General features: G+C 41.7%; 2 protein-coding genes across 2 annotated transcripts; both read right to left on the bottom strand.

The window, feature by feature from the left end:
* Positions 1-6,579: 6,579 nt before the first annotated feature.
* Positions 6,580-10,840, bottom strand: LOC126401649 (extracellular calcium-sensing receptor-like). The gene is made up of 8 exons (XM_050062998.1): positions 10,797-10,840; positions 9,899-10,193; positions 9,489-9,778; positions 8,968-9,263; positions 8,430-8,635; positions 8,072-8,293; positions 7,572-7,695; positions 6,580-7,484 (listed from the first exon to the last, which is right to left on the bottom strand). The coding sequence occupies exons 1-8, from the start codon at positions 10,823-10,825 to the stop codon at positions 6,580-6,582; spliced, it is 2,367 nt and encodes a 788-aa protein (XP_049918955.1). The 5' UTR covers positions 10,826-10,840.
* A 798-nt stretch (positions 10,841-11,638) lies between these two features.
* Positions 11,639-21,474, bottom strand: LOC126401654 (extracellular calcium-sensing receptor-like). The gene is made up of 8 exons (XM_050063012.1): positions 21,353-21,474; positions 20,511-20,805; positions 20,123-20,412; positions 19,658-19,953; positions 19,010-19,215; positions 18,655-18,876; positions 12,641-12,764; positions 11,639-12,552 (listed from the first exon to the last, which is right to left on the bottom strand). Exons 1-8 carry the CDS (start codon positions 21,457-21,459, stop codon positions 11,639-11,641), a joined length of 2,454 nt encoding a protein of 817 aa, XP_049918969.1. The 5' UTR covers positions 21,460-21,474.
* Between the last annotated feature and the right edge of the window lie 588 nt (positions 21,475-22,062).

Genomic DNA, 22,062 nt, shown 5'->3' on the forward strand with positions numbered 1-22,062 from the left:
CCACCAACTGAGAATGCAGCCAGGATGATTCCTAGGACCTCACTGAAGGAAAGAAACTCTACAGGCTTGGGGAGACAAGTGTCTCTCACTGCATTAGGCCAGAACTCCTTGGGACAAGGGAAACAATCAGGGGAATCTGAAAAAGAATAAATGAAAATGAGATTTTAAGCAGTGTCATACAATGTATTTGATGTCGTACAGTGGATATGCATCGGGGAACAAAATACCTGTAGCAGTGCTTATCTCTCCTTCAGGACAGGGTTTACAATCATAACAGCAGATGGGTTTTCCTTTCTGCAGCACTTTACGAGTTCCTGGAGGACAACTGTCAGTGCACACTGACACAGGCACCTGACACACAGATAAAAATAGATCCACAAATAATCAGGTGTGCTACAAAGCTCAGAGGATTAAAGGATAGGTTTAACGTTATTATGTCTGTTAGATAATGTACTCACATGCCACTATGGGCCGTATCTACTAAAGGTTTGCGTGTATAAAAACGTGTGCAAACTCATTGCACACGCAAAAAAATGTACAAACTGATTTACTAACAGTGCGCACTAAGGGTTGCGTCTTTCAAAGGTGCAAAATAGCGTGTCTGCATCCAGTTAGTACCTTTGCTGCAATGAATATGCAATATGGGGCGTTTACACACAATTGTGCGTGTGCTGGGAGGAGAAAATGTAAATATATTAATTTAGCACACGCAACGTGATTTATCAAACTTGAAAGCAATTTTGCTCATAGAAACTGCGTCTATATTTAACACATGTCAAAGGGAGGTGCAAACGGTTCGTATGCGTAATTGCGCACACATGGCTGCAGTTACTGTTGCAAGAAGGAGACATCGAAACGATGAAAGAAGATGCAGAGAACCTATGTTTCACCCTCATGTGAACATTTTTGGAATGAATGAGGAAACAATCCTAAAAATGTGTCTTGTATGTTTTCTGAAGCCTATAAGTTACCTCCGACCGCGGCAGCGGTCACAGACCACTGCTGAAAATTATACATTTTGATACATACAGGTAGGCTATAGTATGCATATTGCAAAACTCTGTAAAAGTACACCAAAGCATATATTTTTCATTCATTCATTCATCTTCTAACCGCTTCATCCTCTTGAGGGTCGCGGGGGGGCTGGAGCCTATCCAGCTGACATCGGGTGAGAGGCAGGGTACACCCTGGACAGGTCGCCAGACTATCGCAGGGCTGACACATAGAGACAAACAACCATTCACGCTCACATTCACACCTACGGACAATTTAGAGTTATCAATTAACCTAGTCCCCAATCTGCATGTCTGTGGACTGTGGGAGGAAGCCGGAGAGAACCCACGCTGACACGGGGAGAACATGCAAACTCCGCACGGAAGGGCTCCCACGCCCGGGATCGAACCGGCAACCCTCTTGCTGTGAGGCGAGAGTGCTAACCACCACACCACCGTGCCGCCCTAGCATAGATTTTTGTTTCCAAATATTTATTTGAAAACAAAACCATCCATACGGTCAATAAAAAAAACATTTTGTTGATAATAAAAAACGAATGTAATCTCAACAGTGATCGCGCCAGCCGGCGGGACTGTGGCTGAACTGCTTCCAATGTTCATTCATTCATTCAATCGCGAGTTCAATGTGTGTGTGTGTGTGTGTGTGTGTGTGTGTGTGTGTGTGTGTGTGTGTGTCAGAGAGGATCAATAAAAAAAAAAGTTTCCATTAATTATTTCGGTGTTTATTTATTTTATCCTTAAGTTTTTTTTATTAAAATCCGTAATATAGCCAACAATATTAAAGACCAAAAATTAATCTAATTTATTATTGTAGAATGTATTTAGCAAAGCCACTTTCAACTGGAGACACGGCGCAGCAGCAGCAGTGCAGCAGCAAAAAACAAAACAAAAAAAAACGACAAATAGCTAGTGTTAGGCCTAATTAATTGACATGAGACATTGGAGAGGTTGTCAGTCCTATCTGTAATATTTTTTTTATTTTATCATAACTTCTCGGAAATTAGGCCTACTCAAAAATGCATTTTTGTGTGCTTCTGAGCACACGGGCAGCATAAACAATGAAGTTACATAACGGTCTGGCAGACATGCTGCGCTCGGAGGGGAGCTGTAATCCTGGCGGTCCTAGTGATATAGTGTTCCTTTGTGAGACAGTCAGGTTTCTTTCCTGTAGCTCATTTAAGTGTTTATTGGCCTCATCTACCAACACCTCTAATTCCATAGGGTCGAATTTCACTTTGCGCTTTCTCTCCAAACTCGCCATGCTGCAAACCATAAAACACGCAAAACCCTCATTTAAATAGGGTGTCTCCAACACGTTTGCACCTGTTGCCATTTACGCAATCACTCTTAGTAAATCACCCGCAAACCACGGTTCAGCCCCACACGCAAAATTCTAGATTGCGCAGGCAAATTAGTACACACAAATTGGGATCTTAGTAGATCCGGCCCTATGTGTACTGAAAGTGTATTTGATCACTGTGACCATTTCTCCTGTTCGTATTGGCTGTGGTTATTTTTCAAGGTTAAAATCATTTTAGCACTAATCACCTTGTTGTGAACACTTATTTGGAAAACAAAAACATGGAATTTCATGATAGAAACACTATGGCTTTGGTAGGGATGTTTTCACAGCTAGAATGGACAGGAGGAACAGGAAACAGAAACAAATCTACCCTTTGAAATGTAGATATGTTAAATTACTGTTTTTGGGCTCCTTACTTGTGTGCCACCTTCCACCCAGGTGAGCTTCCTGTTGATACTGAACTCCTGGCCCGCTGGCAGTGATGCATCATAGTGTCCTACTGTCACCGACTCAATGCTGCCACTCTCACTTTTTTGCCAGTTAACCAGCTCGTATTTGGCCACAGGATCCCCGTTGGCATCAAATGACACATCATAACCATTTTGGGAAAAATTTACTTTCTTTAGCTGCATAAGAACCTGTGAGGATGAAGTAAAGAAATAAGAAATTAAATGCCATTAAGTTTTATATTTTATGTGACAAAAGATCAGTAATGGCTAAAACAATAACATTTGGGTGTTAACTTATTTGTCTTGTTTTGACTGACCTCTTTGGGCTCTGTCTTGGTGAATTTGTCACACTGAGTTGTAGAATTAGTTTCCTGACACACTGCATTATGAATGGCATGAGCTATTGCATAAACAGCCTTGTACACCATGTTAGTGATTCGGAGCTGAGATGTGTCAGTGTACGGGCTTTGGATCATCTGTATGTCTTCATTTCCATCACATACACTTTTATCTGTGGCTGCACCTGAAAGAACACAATACACTTTTATCTGTGGCTGCACCTGAAAGAACACAGAGAGATTTTCTTTGAAAATCTTTGAAAAGTACATTATCATTCCTTCTCATGTTTTTTTCTTTTTTTTTGACCTGACAAACGTGGGTTATATCTCATTTTATGTGTCAATATTGCATAAAACATGCTTACTCTACACTATATGTCAATGAATCATTTTGCACACATCTCAGTTTCTACTTTTTCTTTTTTTAAATTATTGGAATTTTAGTTTTGTCAACCCTATTTGTTGTTTTTTTTTACCTTAATGTATTCCATCTTGAGCTTACAACCATACGCCATTAGACAATACGTGACACATAAATGTTCACCTGTTTTAATGCATTTAAATTGAATGAATGATGAATCATCCCAAGTAAAGTATGAGTTTGTATCTCTACTCAGCATCGTGGCATAGAAACTGTCTGTATACAATTTCCTCACTTTTTCTCAGCCTGCAGTTGAATGCATCCTCCCAGAACTCAGTAAGCACTGGAGAGGCAGCCACTTTAGAGGGAGAGAGATCCAGCAGGAAGTCTCTCAGACCTGGGATGACAGATTTCTCAATGGCAAATCCAATGGCTCCAGCACAGAAGCTGAACCTCAGCATGTCAGGGTTGGTTACCCAGGCCTCACTGCCTATCCACTGGCGAGGTGGAGAAGGCTTGAGTGACAGCTCCTCCAGCAGGATCCTCATGTCTCCAGTGGCTGTAAATGCCACAACAACCATAGCTGTCGATCTGGAGAGACATCATAATGAATTTTTTTTTTTCAACATGAATACAGACATGAGAGTTGTTTTAATATTTGGTCCCACTGACTGTATGTTTTTGACGATATCAGTAATACGTATGACAGAAATAAACGATAAAAATGATAAATGGTCAATTTGAAACTAATTAAACAATCCTCCATCATATACTAAAAAGAACATTTCATGTGGTGTTGTGTGCAGGAGGCCAGTGTCACCACCAGGAACAAAAGCAAAATCAGTGATGTAGAAACCTGCGGATAACATCAGCCACTCTCTGGATCCTGCTGCGTGGGTGGGTCCGATAGAAAGATTCTGAGTATTCCACACAGATTCCCTCTTTGTGTGCTGCGTCCAGGAAAGATGCCATGCCATTATTGCCATAGTCTGAATCTGACCTGACAGCACCTATCCAAGTCCAGCCAAAGTGTTTTACCAGCTTGGCCAGAGCGTCAGCCTGAAACTGGTCACTAGGGATTGTTCTGAAGAAAGTTGGGTACTGCTGCTTATCTGACAGGCATGCACAAGTGGCAAAGTGGCTCACCTAAATGAAAACAACAGTGTAATTATTTAACAGGACATAAAAAATCAGTACTGTATATTAGACACACAATTTTCCAGAAATCAGAGTATTTACTTGAGGAATGTTAAAGGACCCAATGATGCGGGAGATGCTGATGGATGGTGTGGACCCAGACTCAGCAACAACACCCATCATCATACCAGACTGTGAGCAGTTGTCACCGGTGTAAAACACTGTGTCCAGGCTGCTTGAAACCTGGAATGCCACATGCACAGCCACAGGCACTGAGGCACATGAGTCATAGATCTGATAACCGAGCTTGATGCCAGGAAGCAGCTCCGTGCTGTTGTTAATCTCCTCAATGGCGAAAACCATTGCACGTGCAAAGCGCAGTTCACGGGAGATAATGCTGCACAAACACTCTTGTCATTGTTTAAACTTGAAAAGGACACTTCATAATTTTAACAGACATTCATAATAAAGGAGAGCTTCAAGTCAATATCTGACTGCTGCACTTGCAGCTTTGAAACAAATACAGACCTACATCAAAGAGTTGCCTGGACACCAAAGATGAAAACTATAGATAGATATCAGTAAATAATTCACATAAATTGTGGATTAAAAATCGTCAAGTTAATCTTATGTCTTTCATAATTATTTATTTATTCATGTATTTAAATTTATATCCTTTTAATAGGTACATCACTTATTAAACACACCTAAACTTTCAGAAAACACTATTAACATTCATTTTTGCATATAGTCTATTATTCTTTGCTATTTTTGTGAATATAATGCCTTAAGTTCACAATGAAAATATTGCATTGTCAGTGACTGTGAATGCATGTCAATTTAGTACAAAAGCTTTGTGGCACAATTGTCAGCTCAGCATGCAAATCAAAGTATTTTCATCCCCACACACACTGACATCCTCTTATCCCCCCACTTCTCCTTCTTACTCACCTCCCTGTGCATCTTAGTGGCTCAGGCATGGTGGTGTAGTTATGTTTCACTGTTTGCATGTAGTCATGTATGGAGAAAACGCCTCCAATAACATAGTCACCATCCATTGAGAAGGCAGGTAGACGAGTGGTGCCCTGAAGCTTACACTTCACAGATGAAGCCTCAGTGTTGAACCCAGCCCCACTCCTAACCTCTTTAAACCCAACCTTTTGTTTCATACGATACCCAGTAACATTCAAAGAAAGAGTTGAGTTCAGCTCACCCAAATGAAGAGACAGCATCAGGCCAATAAAGAGAGCCGAGATCTCCATCCCTCAACTCTCTGCATGTGATCATACTGTGTGTTGACATTGGTTTATATAGATTTTCAGACAAAAGATTCCCTCATCCTACTTTACGTCATCTTACAATACAGCAGAGAGATAATGCTCTTACCCAATGGTTGATGAGCTCTTGTCCAAGTCTTTTCTATGGGCTGTATGTACAGAATACAATAATCTGTACTAGTCCATGTCTCTTTACTCCTTTTGCAATGTTATCATTGTGAACACCAGATATCCTCCTCAAGTTGTATTTTTTTTGGTTTTGTTTTTTTGTTTTTGCTTGCTTTGTTTCAGCTCATATTCCAGATAAGCCTAACAAATGGACACCTTTAATGGGGTGTATATGTGGCTTAATGCTGTCTTAAATAAAGCCAGTACAGAAATGTTATGGAAATAGCAATAACGGTATTAAAAATTCAAGAAAGAACTCAGCGCCACACATTTATATTATGATTTCTGTCTTTATTAATTGAATTGAATTGAATTGAATTGAACAGAATTTATATTGTCAGCACATGAAAAATATTTGTAAAAATAACACAATAACAAACCACAAAAGATAGTTGAAAAATTAAAATCTTGAATTGAAAATAATTTTTAGATCTTCATATTCATGCCAACAAGATGGAGACTAAGTTGAATTTGCACATTATGAGCTTTATACTGCATGTTGCCATCTTAACGGTTTCTAAACCTTGGATGTCTTATAATTGATTTTTGTTCATCAAATGTTTCTTGGTGTTCTTCTCTGGTTTAAACAATATGATGAAACACTTTGGAGCAAATATACACAGTATTAGTCCAAAACTGGAGGCCAGAATAGCAAATATCTCCACAGCCACAGTAAACTTCCCAGGAGAGCTGACATATGCTGGGATAAAGGTGATCCAGACTGCACAGAATATCAACATGCTGAAGGTGATAAGTTTGGCTTCATTAAAATTATCAGGTAGTTTCCGGGCTAGGACAGCTAACACAAAGCAAAAGACAGCCAGTAGGCCTATGTATCCAAGCACAGCCCAGAACCCTATAGCTGAGCCTAATGCACACTCCAAAATTATTCTTTCCTTGTATGTGGTGAGGTTTTTCATTGGAAAAGGGGGACTAAGAACCAACCATATAGTACATATTAAAACTTGAATAAATGTGAAGAATACCACAGTCATTCTTTGCTGTGGAGGACCAAACCATTTCATCACATTACTACCTGGGAGTGTAGCTTTGAAGGCCATTAACACTACAATTGTTTTTCCGAGAACACAAGACATACAGAGGACAAAGGTGATGCCAAATGCTGTGTGGCGCAGCATGCAGGACCACTCAGAGGGTGGTCCAATGAAGGTTAATGGACATAAGAAACATAGAGTCAGGGAGAAGAGCAGCAGGAAGCTCAGCTCAGAGTTGTTGGCCCTGACAATCGGAGATGCCCTGTGCCGACAAAACACAGCTGCTGTTATAATGGTAAGACAGGCGCCACCAACTGAGAACGCAACCAGGATGATTCCAAGGACCTCGCTGAAGGAAAGAAACTCTACAGGCTTGGCGAGACAAGTGTCTCTCTCTGCATTAGGCCAGAACTCTTTGGGACAAGGGAAACAATCAGGGGAATCTGAAAAAGAATAAATGAAAATGAGATTTTAAGCAGTGTCATACTATGATGTTGTACAGTGGATATGCATCAGAAAAAAAAGAATACCTGTAACATTGCTTATCTCTCCTTCAGGACACAGTATACAGTCATAACAGCAGATGGGTTTTCCTTTCTGCAGCACTTTACGAGTTCCTGGAGGACAGCTGTCAGTGCACACTGACACAGGCACCTGACACATAGATACAAACTTACAAATAATCATGTGTGCTACGAAGCTCTAGGACACATTTACATTTTTTCAAGTTTTTCTTAAAAAATTCTCCCATGCCAATATCTGTACTGAAAATGTTTTTGGTCACTATAACCATTTTCCTGTTCGTGTTGGTTGTGGTGATCTCAAGGTTACCATTTTTTTTAGGACAAATTGCTTTACTGTGAGCACTTGCTCAAAAAAGACAAACAGTGAATTCCATGATAAAAACACTGTGACTCTGGTAGGGATCTCTTCACAGCCAGAATGGACAGAAGGAACAGGAAACAGAAACACATAGGATCACCAAAGTTGACATGTAGATATGTTAAATTGTTGGTTTTGGGCTCCTTACTTGTGTGCCACCTTCCACCCAGGTGAGCTTCCTGTTGATACTGAACTCCTGGCCCGCTGGCAGTGATGCATCATAGTGTCCTACTGTCACCAGCTCAATGCTGCCACTCTCAGTTTTTTGCCAGTTAACCAGCTCGTATTTGGCCACAGGATCCCCATTGGCATCAAATGATACATCATAACCATTTTGGGAAAAATTGACTTTCTTCAGCTGTGTGAGAACCTGTGAGGATGAAGTAAAGAAAAAAGAAATTGAATACTATTAAGTCAAATTAATATTTTATTTGATAAAAGGTACGTTATAGCTGAACAATAACATTTGGGTATTAACTTAGGCTATTTGTTTTCTTTTGACTGACCTCTTTGGGCTCTGTGTTGGTGAATTTGTCACAGTGAGCTGTAGAATTAGTTTCCTGACACACTGCATTATGAATGGCATGAGCTATTGCATAAACAGCTTTGTACACCATGTTAGTGATTCGGAGCTGAGATGTGTCAGTGTACGGGCTTTGGATCGTCTGTATGTCTTCATTTCCATCACATACACTTTTATCTGTGGCTGCACCTGAAAACACACAGAGATATGTTTTTTAGCCTTAAAAATTACAATATCATTCCATCTTATGTGTTTTTTTTTTGTTTGTTTTTTTTACCTGACAAGCATGACTTGTATCTAAATTTATGGAGTAATATCACATGAAACATGCTTATTTTAAGTTACATGTCAAGGAATTGTTTTGCACGTCGCAACTTTTTTTTTTTTTTTTTCCAATGGTTGGAATTTTAGTTGTGTCAGCTTTATTTTTATTTTTTTCTACCTTCAGGTACCTGACTTTTTTGTTTTCTATCTTTATTCAGCTTGGTGGCCTTGAAACTGTCTATATACAACTTCCTCACTTTTTCCCAGTCTGCAGTTGAATGTGTCCTCCCAGAACTCAGCAAGCACTGGAGAGGCAGCCACTTTAGAGGAAGAGAGATCCAGCAAGAAGTCTCTCAGACCTGGGATGACAGATTGCTCAATGGCAAATCCGATGGCTCCAGCACAGAAGCTGAACCTCAGCATGTAAGGATCAGTTACCCAGTCCTCACTGCCGATCCACTGGCGAGGTGGAAAAGGCTTGAGTGACAGCTCCTCCAGCAGGATCCTCATGTCACCCGAGGCAGTAAATGCCACAACAACCATAGCTGTCGACCTGGAGAGACATCATGGTGCATTATTTTATTTTAGCATGAATATAAAATTAACATTTCTTCATATGCAAAAAGTTAGTTAACACAAACAGACATGAGAGTTGCTTTAGAATTTGGTCTCACTGACTAAATAATGAAAACGATAAATGGTCAATTTGTATGTCGTTTTGTGTGTAGTAGGCCAGTGTCAGCACAGGGATGAAAAGCAAAATCAGTGATGTTGAAACCTGCGGATAACATCAGCCACTCTCTGGATCCTGCTGCGTGGGTGGGTCCGATAGAAAGATTCAGAGTATTCCACACAGATTCCCTCTTTGTGTGCTGCGTCCAGGAAAGACGCCATGCCATTATTGCCATAATCAGTATCTGACCTGACAGCACCTATCCATGTCCAGCCAAAGTGTTTTACCAGCTTGGCCAGAGCGTCAGCCTGAAACTGGTCACTAGGGATTGTTCTGAAGAAAGTTGGGTACTGCTGCTTATCTGACAGACATGCACAAGTGGCAAAGTGGCTCACCTAAATGAAAACAACAGTGTAATTATTTAACAGGACAGAAAAAAGCAAACAAAACAAACAATCAAACAAAATCAGTACTGTATATTTAACACACAATTTTCCAGAAATCAGAATATTTACTTGAGGAATGTTAAAGGACCCAATGATGCGTGACATGCTGATGGATGGCGTGGACCCAGACTCACCAACAACAGCCATCACCTTACCAGAGTGTGAGCAATTATCACTGGTGTAAAACACTGTGTCCTGGCTGCTTGAAACCTGGAATGCCACATGCACAGTCACAGGCACTGAGGCACACGAGTCATAGATCTGATAACCGAGCTTGATGCCAGGAAGCAGCTCCGTGCTGTTGTTAATCTCCTCGATGGCAAATACCATTGTACGTGCAAAGCGCAGTTCACGGGAGACAATGCTGCACAAACACTCTTGTCATTGTTCAAACTTGAAAAGGACACTTCACAATTAAGACAGAAATACATAAGGGAGAACTGCAAATCATAGTTATGAACAATAACTGATTGCTGCATGTGCCTCTTTCAAACAAAGACAGACCTACATTAAAGAGATGCTTGAACAACAAAGATTAAAACACAAGAAAAGATATCCGTCAAAAATGCATAAATTGTAAAGTATGGATTAATAATAGTCAAACGAAGCTATAGTCTTATGTAATTATTTATGTATTTCAATTATTATCTCAATAATATATATATGTGTATATATATATATATATATCACTTGTTAAACACACCTAACCTTTTAGACAATAAACACAAAAATCATTCATTTCTGCATATAGTCTACTATTCTTTACTATTTTTGTGAATATAATACCCGCAGTTCATACAGAAAATATTGAATTGTCACTGATTGTGGAAGCATAAAAATTCCTTTTCTTAAAGTGTTTGATACAAAAGGTTTGTGGAACAATTGTCAGGTCATCATGCAACAGAAAACATTTCCATCTCTACACAGACTAAGATCGCCTTATCGTTCATTTCTTCCTCTTACTCACCTCCCGGTGCACCTTAGTGGCTCAGGCATGGTGATGTAGTTATGTTTCACTGCATGCATATAGACATGAATGGAGAAAATGCCCCCAATAATGTAGTCACCATCCACTGAGAAGGCAGGTAGACGAGTGGTACCCTGAGGCTTACACCGCACAGATGAAGCCTCAGTGTTGAACCCAGCACCAGCCCTATCCTCTGTAAACCCAGCCCTTTGTTTCATATGATTCCCAGAACCATTCAAAGCAAGAGCTAAGTTCACCTCACCCAAATGAAGACACAGCATCAGGCCAATAAAGAGAGCCGAGATCTCCATCCCTCAATTGTATACATGTGATGATACTGTGTGTTGACATTGGTTTAAATAGAGACAAATGCTTCCCTCATCCAACTTTACGTCAGCTTATGATACCGCAGAGAGAGGATGCTCTTACCCAATGGTCATTGATTAGCTCTTGTCCAAGTCTTTTCTATGAACATCAGATGTCTTCCTTAAGTTGTAGGGTTTGTTTGTTTGTTTTAGCTCATATTCCAGTTAAGCCTAACATACACACACCTTTAATGGATTGTTTGTGTGGTTTAATGCAGCCTTTAATAAAGCAGGTTTGGAAATATTGTGGAAAAAGCAATAACTATCAAAATTTTGAGAAAGAATTCAGCGCCACACATTTATGTTGTGATTTTTGTCTTTATTAATTGAATTTACCTTAATTGAATTCAATTGAATTCATATTGTCAGCACATGAAATATATTTCTAAAAACAACACCATAACAAACCACAAATGACAAACATAAAATTAAAATGTTGAATAAAAATAACTTGTAGATCCTAACAGTTTCAACCCCTCAATTGTCCGACGACTGATTTTTATTCATCAAATGTTTCTTGGTGTTCTTCTCTGGCTTAAACAATATGATGAAACACTTTGGAGCAAATATGCACAGTATTAGTCCAAAACTGGAGGCCAGAATAGCAAATATCTCCACAGCCACAGTAAATTTCCCAGGAGAGCTGACATATGCTGGGATAAAGGTGATCCAGACTGCACAGAATATCAACATGCTGAAGGTGATAAGTTTGGCTTCATTAAAATTATCAGGTAGTTTCCGGGCTAGGACAGCTAACACAAAGCAAAAGACAGCCAGTAGGCCTATGTATCCAAGCACAGCCCAGAACCCTATAGCTGAGCCTAATGCACACTCCAGGATGATTCTTTCTTTGTATGTGGTGAGGTTTTTCATTGGAAAAGGGGGACTAAGAACCAACCATATAGTACATATTAAAACTTGAATGAATGTGAGAAATACTACAGTCATTCTTTGCTGTGGAGGACCAAACCATTTCATCACATTATTACCTGGGAGTGTAGCTTTGAAGGCCATTAACACTACTATTGTTTTTCCAAGTACACAAGACATACAGAGGACAAAGGTGATCCCAAATGCTGTGTGGCGCAGCATGCAGGACCACTTGGAGGGTGCTCCAATGAAAGTTAATGGACATAAGAAACATAGAGTCAGGGAGAAGAGCAGCAGGAAGCTCAGCTCAGAGTTGTTGGCCCTGACAATCGGGGATTTCCTGTGATGATAGAACACAGCTGCTGTTATAATGGTAAGACAGGCGCCACCAACTGAGAAGACAACCAGGATGATTCCAAGGACCTCGTTGAAGGAAAGAAACTCTACAGGCTTGGCGAGACAAGTGTCTCTCTCTGCATTAGGCCAGAACTCCATGGGGCAAGGGAAACAATCAGGGGAATCTGAAAAAAATAAATGGCTTTTAGCATTCATATATTTCATGTTGTATATGTGCACTACAAAAAATAAATAATTACATTTAAAAATTACCTGTAGCATTGCTAATCTCTCCCTCGGGACATGGTATACAATCATAACAGCACATGGGTTTTCCTTTCTGCAGCACTTTACGAGTTCCTGGAGGACAGCTGTCAGTGCACACTGACACAGGCACCTAACAAGTAGATACAAACAGACTTGCACATATTAAGGTGTGCTATAAAGCTGTGAGGATTAAAGCATAGGCTCATATTTTACAAATCTGTCTTAAAACAATACTCACATACTGTATTAATATCTGTATTGTGTGTATTGTCAGTTTTGGGGGACACAATCCACAGTAAATGTGTGCTTCAAGCTTCAAGGACGAGCCTGTGGATTGCTGCTGCTGGGATGCAATCAGGGACTTGATCAAACTCAGATGGGTCACCTGGGTAAGGGGGTCTGACGGTGAGAGAACCGAAACCCCCTATGACCCCAGGAACATCACTGACGATGCATCCCAGCACATCCCAGAGTTGTATCTTGAAACCTTAATTCCTCTGGGTCAACCAGTGATGTCTGGGAACAGACCACAGGACAACCAAAAATAGAGTAATGACTACTGGAGAGTCAGATGACAGCACAGACAGACGGCAACCTGGGCAATTTGGGCTTGTACCCCAGTTTGTGTTTTCCGTCAGGAGGAGACCTATCAAAGCTACAAGCAAACCCTCTGAGACATACCCCCAGGGGATCCCAAGAGGGAGGCAGGATGAGATCACCAATTGAACGGACCTAAGAATTTCGACCCATGTGAACGGCCAGATGACGATAAAAGCAAGATGCATCTGTGGCAAAGAGTGCAAGAATCTGTGTTGCCTTACAATCCATCAGTCAAGAATGAAGTGTTTGGACAAGGAGAAACAGGTGCAACGCACAGGACCAGTTCCTGGTGAGACGTGGGAGGAGCATAGCTAGTACTCACCCCACAGAGCCCAGCACCAGTAGTTCAACAGTGGGTCAAATGGCCTCCAGCAACTAACAGGAGTCAGTGGCAGTGACAACCATCATTATCAGCTATGCGTCTGAAAGATTTGGCCTCACTGAAACAGGGAACTGCAAGACACCCTACAACAAGAACTGTAGGGCCATCAAAATACAGCAGCTGCGGCAACAGCTGTGAACTGCGGCCAGTGAAGAGGAACGCCAGCCACTAGCAGAGTTGCAAGAAATTCTCAGGAAAAAGCCTATGACAATTCGCAGAGCAGAGTGGCACGGTAAACGAGGGAAGGAAAGGCCCAAGAAGAGAACATCCTTCATAGTCAACCCCCACGGCTCTACCAGAAAATTGCTTGGTGATAAGCGGAGTGGCCACCTGGAGTGCTCTGTGGATGTTGTTAACACTTTCCTTTGCAACACCTTAAGCAATCCAGCAAGAGAGCAGAAACTTGGCCACAACAAAGTCCTGATTAGCCCAGTTCCCCCAACAACTGAGTTTTACATCAAGGAACCAAGCTGGAGAGAGGTCCAGGAAGTTGTTCAGACAGCAAGATCAGCTGCTGCCCCTTGGCCTAGTGGGGTATTGTACAGCGTGTACAAGCGCTGTCTGAGACTCCTCCAGCAACTGTGAAAGATCCTTAGAGTGATCTGGCAGAGAGAAAGAGTCACTGACCAATGGAGATATGCGGAGGACGTTGGATCCCCAAGGAGGAGAACTCCAGAGATATTGACCAGTTCAGAGCAATCTACCAGCTTAGCATGGAAGGCAAGATATTTTATAGCATCTTGTCCCAGCAGCTGTCAAAGTTTCTCCTAAAGAACGCTTATGTCCACACGTCATTACAGAAAGGCAGGATCTCTGGAACACCTGGTTGCTTGGAGCATACAGGAGCTGTCACACAGCTTCTGAGAGAAGCAAAGAAGGAAAAGGGTGATCTGATGGTCCTGTGGTTGGACCTCACCAGTGCTTCTGGGTCCATATCACACAAGCTGGTTGAGGAAACTCTCTGTAGACAACATGTTCCCAGCAAGATCAACCACCTCATTCTGGATTATTACAACAACTTCCAGATGAGTGTTACTTCTGGGTCTTCTACATCAGAGTGGCACAGGCTTGAGAAGGGGATCGTAACTGGCTGCACCATCTCAGTCACCCTTTTCACCCTAGTCATGAACATAGTGGTTAAGTCAGCCAAGTTGGAGTGTCGAGGACCCCTGACAAGGACCAGTGTGTGGCTTCCACTGATCAGAGCCTACATGGACGATCTGACTGTTACAACATCGTCAGTCTCCAACAGCAGGTGGACCATTCAAGGATTTGAGAGACTCATCTTATGTGGATAGGTTCTGCTTCAAGTTTTCTGAGACCATTATTCCAGCACTGTCAGAAAAGCTAGTCAAGAGCCTGGGGAAACTCTTCGACTGCAGCCTGAAGAACACAGCTGCCATTCGCAAAACTTGCAGTGACCTTGAAGACTGGCTTACCAAGATTGGCAAGTCTGGGTTGCCTGGTCATGTCAAGGCTATGCTGGATATACCAACATGCCATTCTGCCCAGGGTTTTGTGGCCCCTGCAGCTGTATGGTGTCCAGTTGTCTGCTGAGGAAACTCTGGAGAAGAAGAACAGCGACTATCTGTGAAAGTGGCCTGGCTTGCCAAGGAGCTTAAGCAACACAGCTCTGTATGGGTCCACCAACACCCTACAGCTCCCCTTCAGCAGCCTTGCAGAAGAGTTTGTAGTAACATGGACAAGAAATGCCATGCAGTACAGGGGCTCCAGGGACCCCAAGGTGGCAGCAGCTGGCATTGAGGTCCACAAAGGCAGAAAGTGGACTGCTGCCAGAGAGTTACAGGTAGCGGAGGCACAGCTAAGGCAGAAGGCCCTTGTTGGGACAGTGGCGACAGGAAAATCAGGTCTGGGCTACTTCGAGGCTGCCAGATCGGCAAAGCAACAAAAAAGGAGTGACAATATCTGAGGGCTGAGGAAGTAGAGGTACAAGTCTGTAAGATGGTGGGACTCAGTCGTCAGGGAGCCTGGACAAGGTGGGAAAACACTCTACAGGGGAAGATCACTTGGTTGGATTTCTGGCGAGATGACATCTTCTGCATCAGATTTATGGTCCAATCTGTCTACAACACCTTACCAAGTCCAGCAAACCTTCACACTTGGGACAAGGCTGAGACACCATCCTGCCCCCGTCTGCTGGGAGAGGATCCCTCCAACCCTATTAGCAGCTGCCCCAAAGCCTTGGCCGATGGGCAACTCAAGTTCTCTGATCACATCATGCTCACAAGACTCCACCCAGACTTGATCATCTTCTCAGATTCCACTAAGTAGGTGATCGTGTGGAAGCTGTCTGTGGCCTGGGAGGAGCACATGAAGGAAGCTCATGAGAGAAAGCTGGCTAATAGAGTTGGGCAGTATTTAAATTTTGTTACCGTTAAACCTTCCCCACATTTTCCCGGGTATATGGTATTACCGTGACTAATTAAAAATCACTTTGAAGGGCTCAGAGGGAGTCGCCAAAATGTCAGCTTACGCCAATACCATTCAGAAACAGAATAGCAAACATTACATAGGCCTAAGAATACTGAAAAAATAACAACAAAACATGTACAACATTAACAACTTTTATTAACAAATATTTAAAAAAGTGCAAATGCAGCAGTCAACCAAACAATAAAATAACAACAAATTGTCTGTGGGCTACAGTCCACTTCCAAAAAAGTAACAATAAATAACAACGGCAGTAACGAAAATGTGTGCTATACAGCGTTATCCCGAGACCGCAAAGGGTACTGTCTGATGGTTTATTTTTAGAACCTATCAACATAAATCAAACAGCCTAAATTAAAAGCACAGCTCTACAGCATCCAGTACTAGGGCTTATCAAATAAGAAAAACAGAGCAATAAATAACAAGGCATAACCGAAAATGGGCATATATAATCCTATCCTGAGAGCGCAACGGGAAATATTGTTCGTTGGTTTAATTTTAGAGCCTACCTTTAATTTGAAAAGTTCATCCTCTCCAAGTCCGAAATTTTTGTCTGTCAGAACAGGCTACTCCTCATTGAAAATGACATAAAACAAAGTATAGGTAATGATAACTATAGCAGCATCATATGCTTCAAAACTATGTAAGATTTTTCGCCAGAAAAAACAGCATGTTTACTTTTTCCAGCTGGAGCGGGGCACATATTGGATTGACAACTTTGGCCGCGGTGCTGAACACCCACTCTGATGGAGAACTTGTGGTACAAACGTACAGGTACTTTCGTTCAACCCTTGACATCAGAGGAAAACACCTGGCTCTATCACATTTCCACCAGAGAAGGGGGTCTTCGTCTCCATGAATAACAGGCTTGCGACAACAGGCCGTTATCTCTGCTCCTACTCGCTCTTGTATGGTGCCAACCAGACATGCCACCACATCGGCTTTTCTTTGAAGGAGACTGCCCACAGTTTTGGGTGCTTTGGGTTGCGCTTCTGCCTCCTCCACTCTGATGGCCAGTGGACCTGCTGCTGCTGCTTGCAGAAGTTGTGAAGTTGTGGGGTTTTTTTGGGATCAAGTCGCTTGATGCACGGCTTGCCATCTTTTCTTCTCTTTCTCATGTCTGAGCTGTCACGTGATGACGTCACATCCAAAAACTTTATCAAATATCATCTCCCGACAACAGTTAAGGGCAGTTACAAGAGAAACATTATAGCCTACTATTAGTTTGAAATTGTAATAGTATTAAATTGAAAACTCAACCACACATAGGATACATAGGTGCTGGACAAGCACTCATTATTGAGGCATTAAATAAATTAGATTTAATATTATATCAGGCCCTATAGGCCTATATGAGCGGCAGATTTTTTCAATGACGGTAATGAAACTGATACTGTTGCTATTTTTTGATACCACGGGATACCTTATTACCGTATTATCGCCCAACCCTACTGGCTAAATACCAAGAGCTGGTGGAACAGTGCAGAAGCCGAGGCTGGCAGGCTCTCTGCAAGCCAACTGAAGTGGGCTGCCTGGGATTGGCTGCGTGCTCAATCTGTAAACCGCTGGCAGGGCTAGGAGAAGCCGGAGCTGCAATGAGGAGGGCCATATGTACCTATACTGAAGCCGCAGAGAAAGCCACTTGGTGGCTTTGGATAAAGAGGGTGAGCCTGTGGATTGCTGCTGCTCGGATGAAATCAGGGACATGATCAACCCTGGATGGGTCATTTGGGTGAGGGGGTCAGATGTTAAAAGACCCAAAACCTTTTAACAAAAAGAGGGGAGGAGAAGTTACGGGCTGTACACATGCCACATTTTTCCAGTCGGTAGTGCCCAATTGATACTGGGCGCTACCCTTTTGCCTTGTTTGTGCCAGCTTTCAAGAGCCTTGCGGCAGGTTGTGTCTGAGGTTGCTAAGCAACCTTAACAAGCACCATATAGCCTATTTACCTGAAATCCTGAGTGCAGAGATGATCTTCTTCCAGGCACTGTGTGTGAGCATATCATTCGTGAGACAGATGTAAAGCTCTAGCAGCCCTGCACCAAAATGACCAACTTTTCCATACTTATCACAGACTGATATTTACGGAAGAAGGAAAAGATGTCTGTCGACTGTGATTGGCTGATCCTTGTCACATGACTTGCGTTTATTTCAGAGCGCAGCTGTCGCACCCTGAAAAATAGGTGCTCGGGAACACGTGCGCGCTGCTATGGCACATCATTAGATATATAATTTTCTTTCATATGACGTGTGACTGACCCTTATAAACAATAACAGAACAAACATATCTGAGCTGCAGCATAAAGTCAATGAGTTTTAATCTGTGTGAAGAGTGATCATAGAAAATTTGGAAGGGAGTTTGGAACAGATCTCTTTGTTGTATTTTATTAATGCCTTGAACAACTGGCAAAGGGACTACCGATGAACATTAGCCTCTCGGCTATTTCGGATGCATTTTAATTTTTTTTTAAATGTTGATTAATGTACATTGTCCCTTTTCAAATAAACAAATAAACTAAACTCTTTACAGTTAGTATGGAAAGGAGTAAAGGGGATATGTTAAATCATTGCTTTTGGGCTCCTTACTTGTGTGCCACCCTCCACCCAGGTGAGCTTCCTGTTGATAGTGAACTCCCGGCCCGCTGGCAGTGATGCATCATAGTGTCCTACTGTCACCAACTCAGTACTGTCACTCTCAGTTTTTTGCCAGTTAACCAGCTCGTATGTGGCCACAGGATCCCCGTTGGCATCAAATGACACATCATAACCATTTTGGGAAAAATTTACTTTCTTCAGCTGTGTGAGAACCTGTGAGGATGAATTAAAGTGACAGTGATGGACAGAAATTAAGAAAATGTAAAAGTAAAAGAAAAAAGACATTAATAAATATGTTGTAGCAGAAGATGGGCATTGGGGTGTTCAAATATTTGTTTCAACTGACCTCTTTGGGCTCTGTCTTGGTGAATTTGTCACACTGAGTTGTCAAATTGGTTTCCTGACACACTGCATTATGAATGGCATGAGCTATTGCATAAACAGCCTTGTACACCATGTTAGTGATTCGCAGCTGAGATGTGTCAGTATACGGGGTCTGAAGCATTTGTATGTCTTCAGTTCCATCACACACAGTCTCGTCTGTGGCTGCACCTAAAAACACACAGAGACAGTGACAAGTGTATATCAGCCTTGACAGTGACATTACATTAATCTGTGTTTATCATCATTTTTTTGCTTTATTTTCATTATTATTAAACTGCCACATGTGGCCTACGGAAAACCACATACTGTATATTGTTCTAATTTATTTATAAAACATCCTCACACACTTCAAAGCAATGTTTGCAGATATCAGCTCAACATAACACATTAATCATATTTATCAAAGGCTTTTTTTCTTGAATTAACTACTGACATGATCCCATATTTAAATTAATAAATGATCTTAAATTGTTGCTAACAGAATAGCTGAATAAGACCTACATACAGTGTAACTGAAACATGCTATTAATATCTTCATCTTATATCATGTCTTTGTTCAACTTCAGCAATTACCCTGTCATTCTGTCAATAATCAGCACTGCTTCCTCACTTTTTCCCAGCCTGCAGTTGAATGCATCCTCCCAAAACTTAACAAGCACTGGAGAGGCAGCTGCTTTAGAGGGAGAGAGATTCAACAAGAAGTCTCTCAGACCTGGGATGACAGATTTCTCAATGCCAAATCCAATGGCTCCAGCACAGAAGCTGAACCTCCGCATGTCTGCGTTGGTTACCCAAGACTCACTGCCGATCCACTGGCGAGGTGGAGAAGGCTTGAGTGACAGCTCCTCCAGCAGAATCCTCATGTCTCCAGAGGATGCAAATGCCACAATAACTGTAGCTGTCGACCTGAAGCAGTAATAAATATGAGACAAAATCATGTTGAAAAACAGAAATACCCCACGATAATGGAAAAAAAAGAATCCATTGTATATTTTATAGAACATATTATTTGGTTTTGTGTAAAGAAAATCAATGTCAACACAGGGAACAAAAGCACAATCAGTGATATAGAAACCTGCGGATAACATCAGCCACTCTCTGGATCCTGCTGCGTGGGTGGGTCCGATAGAAAGATTCAGAGTATTCCACACAGATTCCCTCTCTGTGTGCTGCGGCCAGGAAAGACGCCATGCCATTATTGCCATAGTCTGAATCTGACCTGACAGCACCTATCCATGTCCAGCCAAAGTGTTTTACCAGCTTGGCCAGAGCGTCAGCCTGAAACTGGTCACTAGGGATTGTTCTGAAGAAAGTCGGGTACTGCTGCTTATCTGACAGGCATGCACAAGTGGCAAAGTAGCTCACCTAAATGAAAACAACAGTGTAATTATTTAACAGGGCAGACAAAAAAAATTTTGTGCTGTATATTAAACGCACGATTTTCTAGAAAAAAGAATATTTACTTGAGGAATGTTAAAGGACCCGACAATGCGTGATATGCTGATGGATGGTGTGGACCCAGAGTCACCAATGACAGCCATCACCATACCAGACTGTGAGCAGTTGTTGCCTGTGTAAAATGTTGGGTCCAGACCGCTTGAAAGCTGGAATGCCACATGCACAGCCACAGGCACTGAAGCGCACGAGTCGTAGATCTGATAACCGAGCTTGATGCCAGGAAGCAGCTCTGTGCTATTATTAATCTCTTCGATGGCAAAGACCATTGCACGTGAGAAGCGCAGTCCACGGGAGACAATGCTGCACACAGACACTTGTGTCACTATTCAAACTAACAGAAGGACAAGTCACAATCGTAAGAGAAATAGTCCCAGAAATGCACACTAAAGAATAACTGTAGTTATGGACTGGAACTGATACAATGATTGCATTGCATCTGTGGACCAAATACACATCAAAATGTTGCCTGAACACCAGATTAGAAACACAGGATTCGATATCAGTCCAAAATTCACATGGACCGTAATGCACAAACTAACAATAGTCAAGTAAATCAAAATTCTTAATTTGTTTTTATTATCTTAAATATTTGTAAATCAGATTTTAAACACATTCATATTTTCAGTTTAGAAACACAGAATGCTTATTTTCATACGTTTTTGTGAATGTGATACCTGCAATGTTTATGGCCAAATACTGAATTGGCACTGATTGTGAAATAATAGATTTAGTTTTCAGTACCAACAATAACTTTGCAACATGATTGTCAGCTCATCATACAAATCCAACATTCCCATCGCCACACTGTTTAACATTCACTTGTCTTCCACTTCTCACTCTTACTCACCTCCCTGTGCACCTTAGTGGCTCAGGCATGGTGGTGTAGTTGTGCTTCACTGTGTGCATGTAGTGGTGTATGGCAAAAACCCCACCAATAACATAGTCACCATCCATTGAGAAGGCAGGTAGACGAGTGGTACCCTGAAGCTTACACTTCACAGATGAAGCCTCAGTGTTGAACCCAGCCCCAGTCCTATCCTCTGTAAACCCAACCTTTTGTTTCATACGATACCCAGAACCATTCAAAGCAAGTGCTGAGTTCACCTCACACAAACCCAGAGACAGCATCAGGCCAATAAAGAGAGCTGAGATCTCCATTCCTCAACTGTCTGCATGTGATCATACTGTGTGTTGACATTGGTTGATATAGATTTTCAGACAAAAGCTTCCCTCATCCTACTTTACGTCATCTTACAATACAGCAGAGAGGATGCTCTTAGCCAATGGTCACTGATGAGCTCTTGGCCAAATCTTTTCTATGGGCTCTATGTTAAAAAAATACAGTAATCTGTACTTAGTGTCCATGTCTCTTTACTTCTTTTGCAAAGTTACAGTATAATTGTGAACACCAGATGTCTCCTAAGATTGCTCTTCACTTACAATAGTTTCTGTTTTGTTTTAGCTCATTTTACAGTTAAGCCTAACAAATGCACACCTTGAATGGGTTGTTTGTGTGGTTTAATGCTGTCTTCAATAAAGCTGGTACAGAAATATGAT

This window comes from Epinephelus moara, chromosome 2, assembly GCF_006386435.1.
Source record: "Epinephelus moara isolate mb chromosome 2, YSFRI_EMoa_1.0, whole genome shotgun sequence".
Lineage (NCBI taxonomy): Eukaryota > Metazoa > Chordata > Actinopteri > Perciformes > Serranidae > Epinephelus > Epinephelus moara.

Excerpts from the sequence above, each read along its gene's own strand:
- LOC126401649 (XM_050062998.1), bottom strand. The coding sequence starts at position 10,825 with ATGCCTGAGCCACTAAGGTGCACCGGGAG. Across the intron at positions 10,194-10,796 it reads CCACTAAGGTGCACCGGGAG|CATTGTCTCCCGTGAACTGC; the intron begins GTGAGTAAGAGG and ends GTGTTTGTGCAG. Across the intron at positions 8,636-8,967 it reads CAACTGCAGACTGGGAAAAA|GTGCAGCCACAGATAAAAGT; the intron begins GTGAGGAAGTTG and ends GTGTGTTTTCAG.
- LOC126401654 (XM_050063012.1), bottom strand. The coding sequence starts at position 21,459 with ATGGATGGTGACTATGTTATTGGTGGGGTTTTTGCCATACACCACTAC. Across the intron at positions 20,806-21,352 it reads CCACTAAGGTGCACAGGGAG|CATTGTCTCCCGTGGACTGC; the intron begins GTGAGTAAGAGT and ends GTCTGTGTGCAG. Across the intron at positions 19,954-20,122 it reads GTGGCTGATGTTATCCGCAG|GTCGACAGCTACAGTTATTG; the intron begins GTTTCTATATCA and ends TTACTGCTTCAG.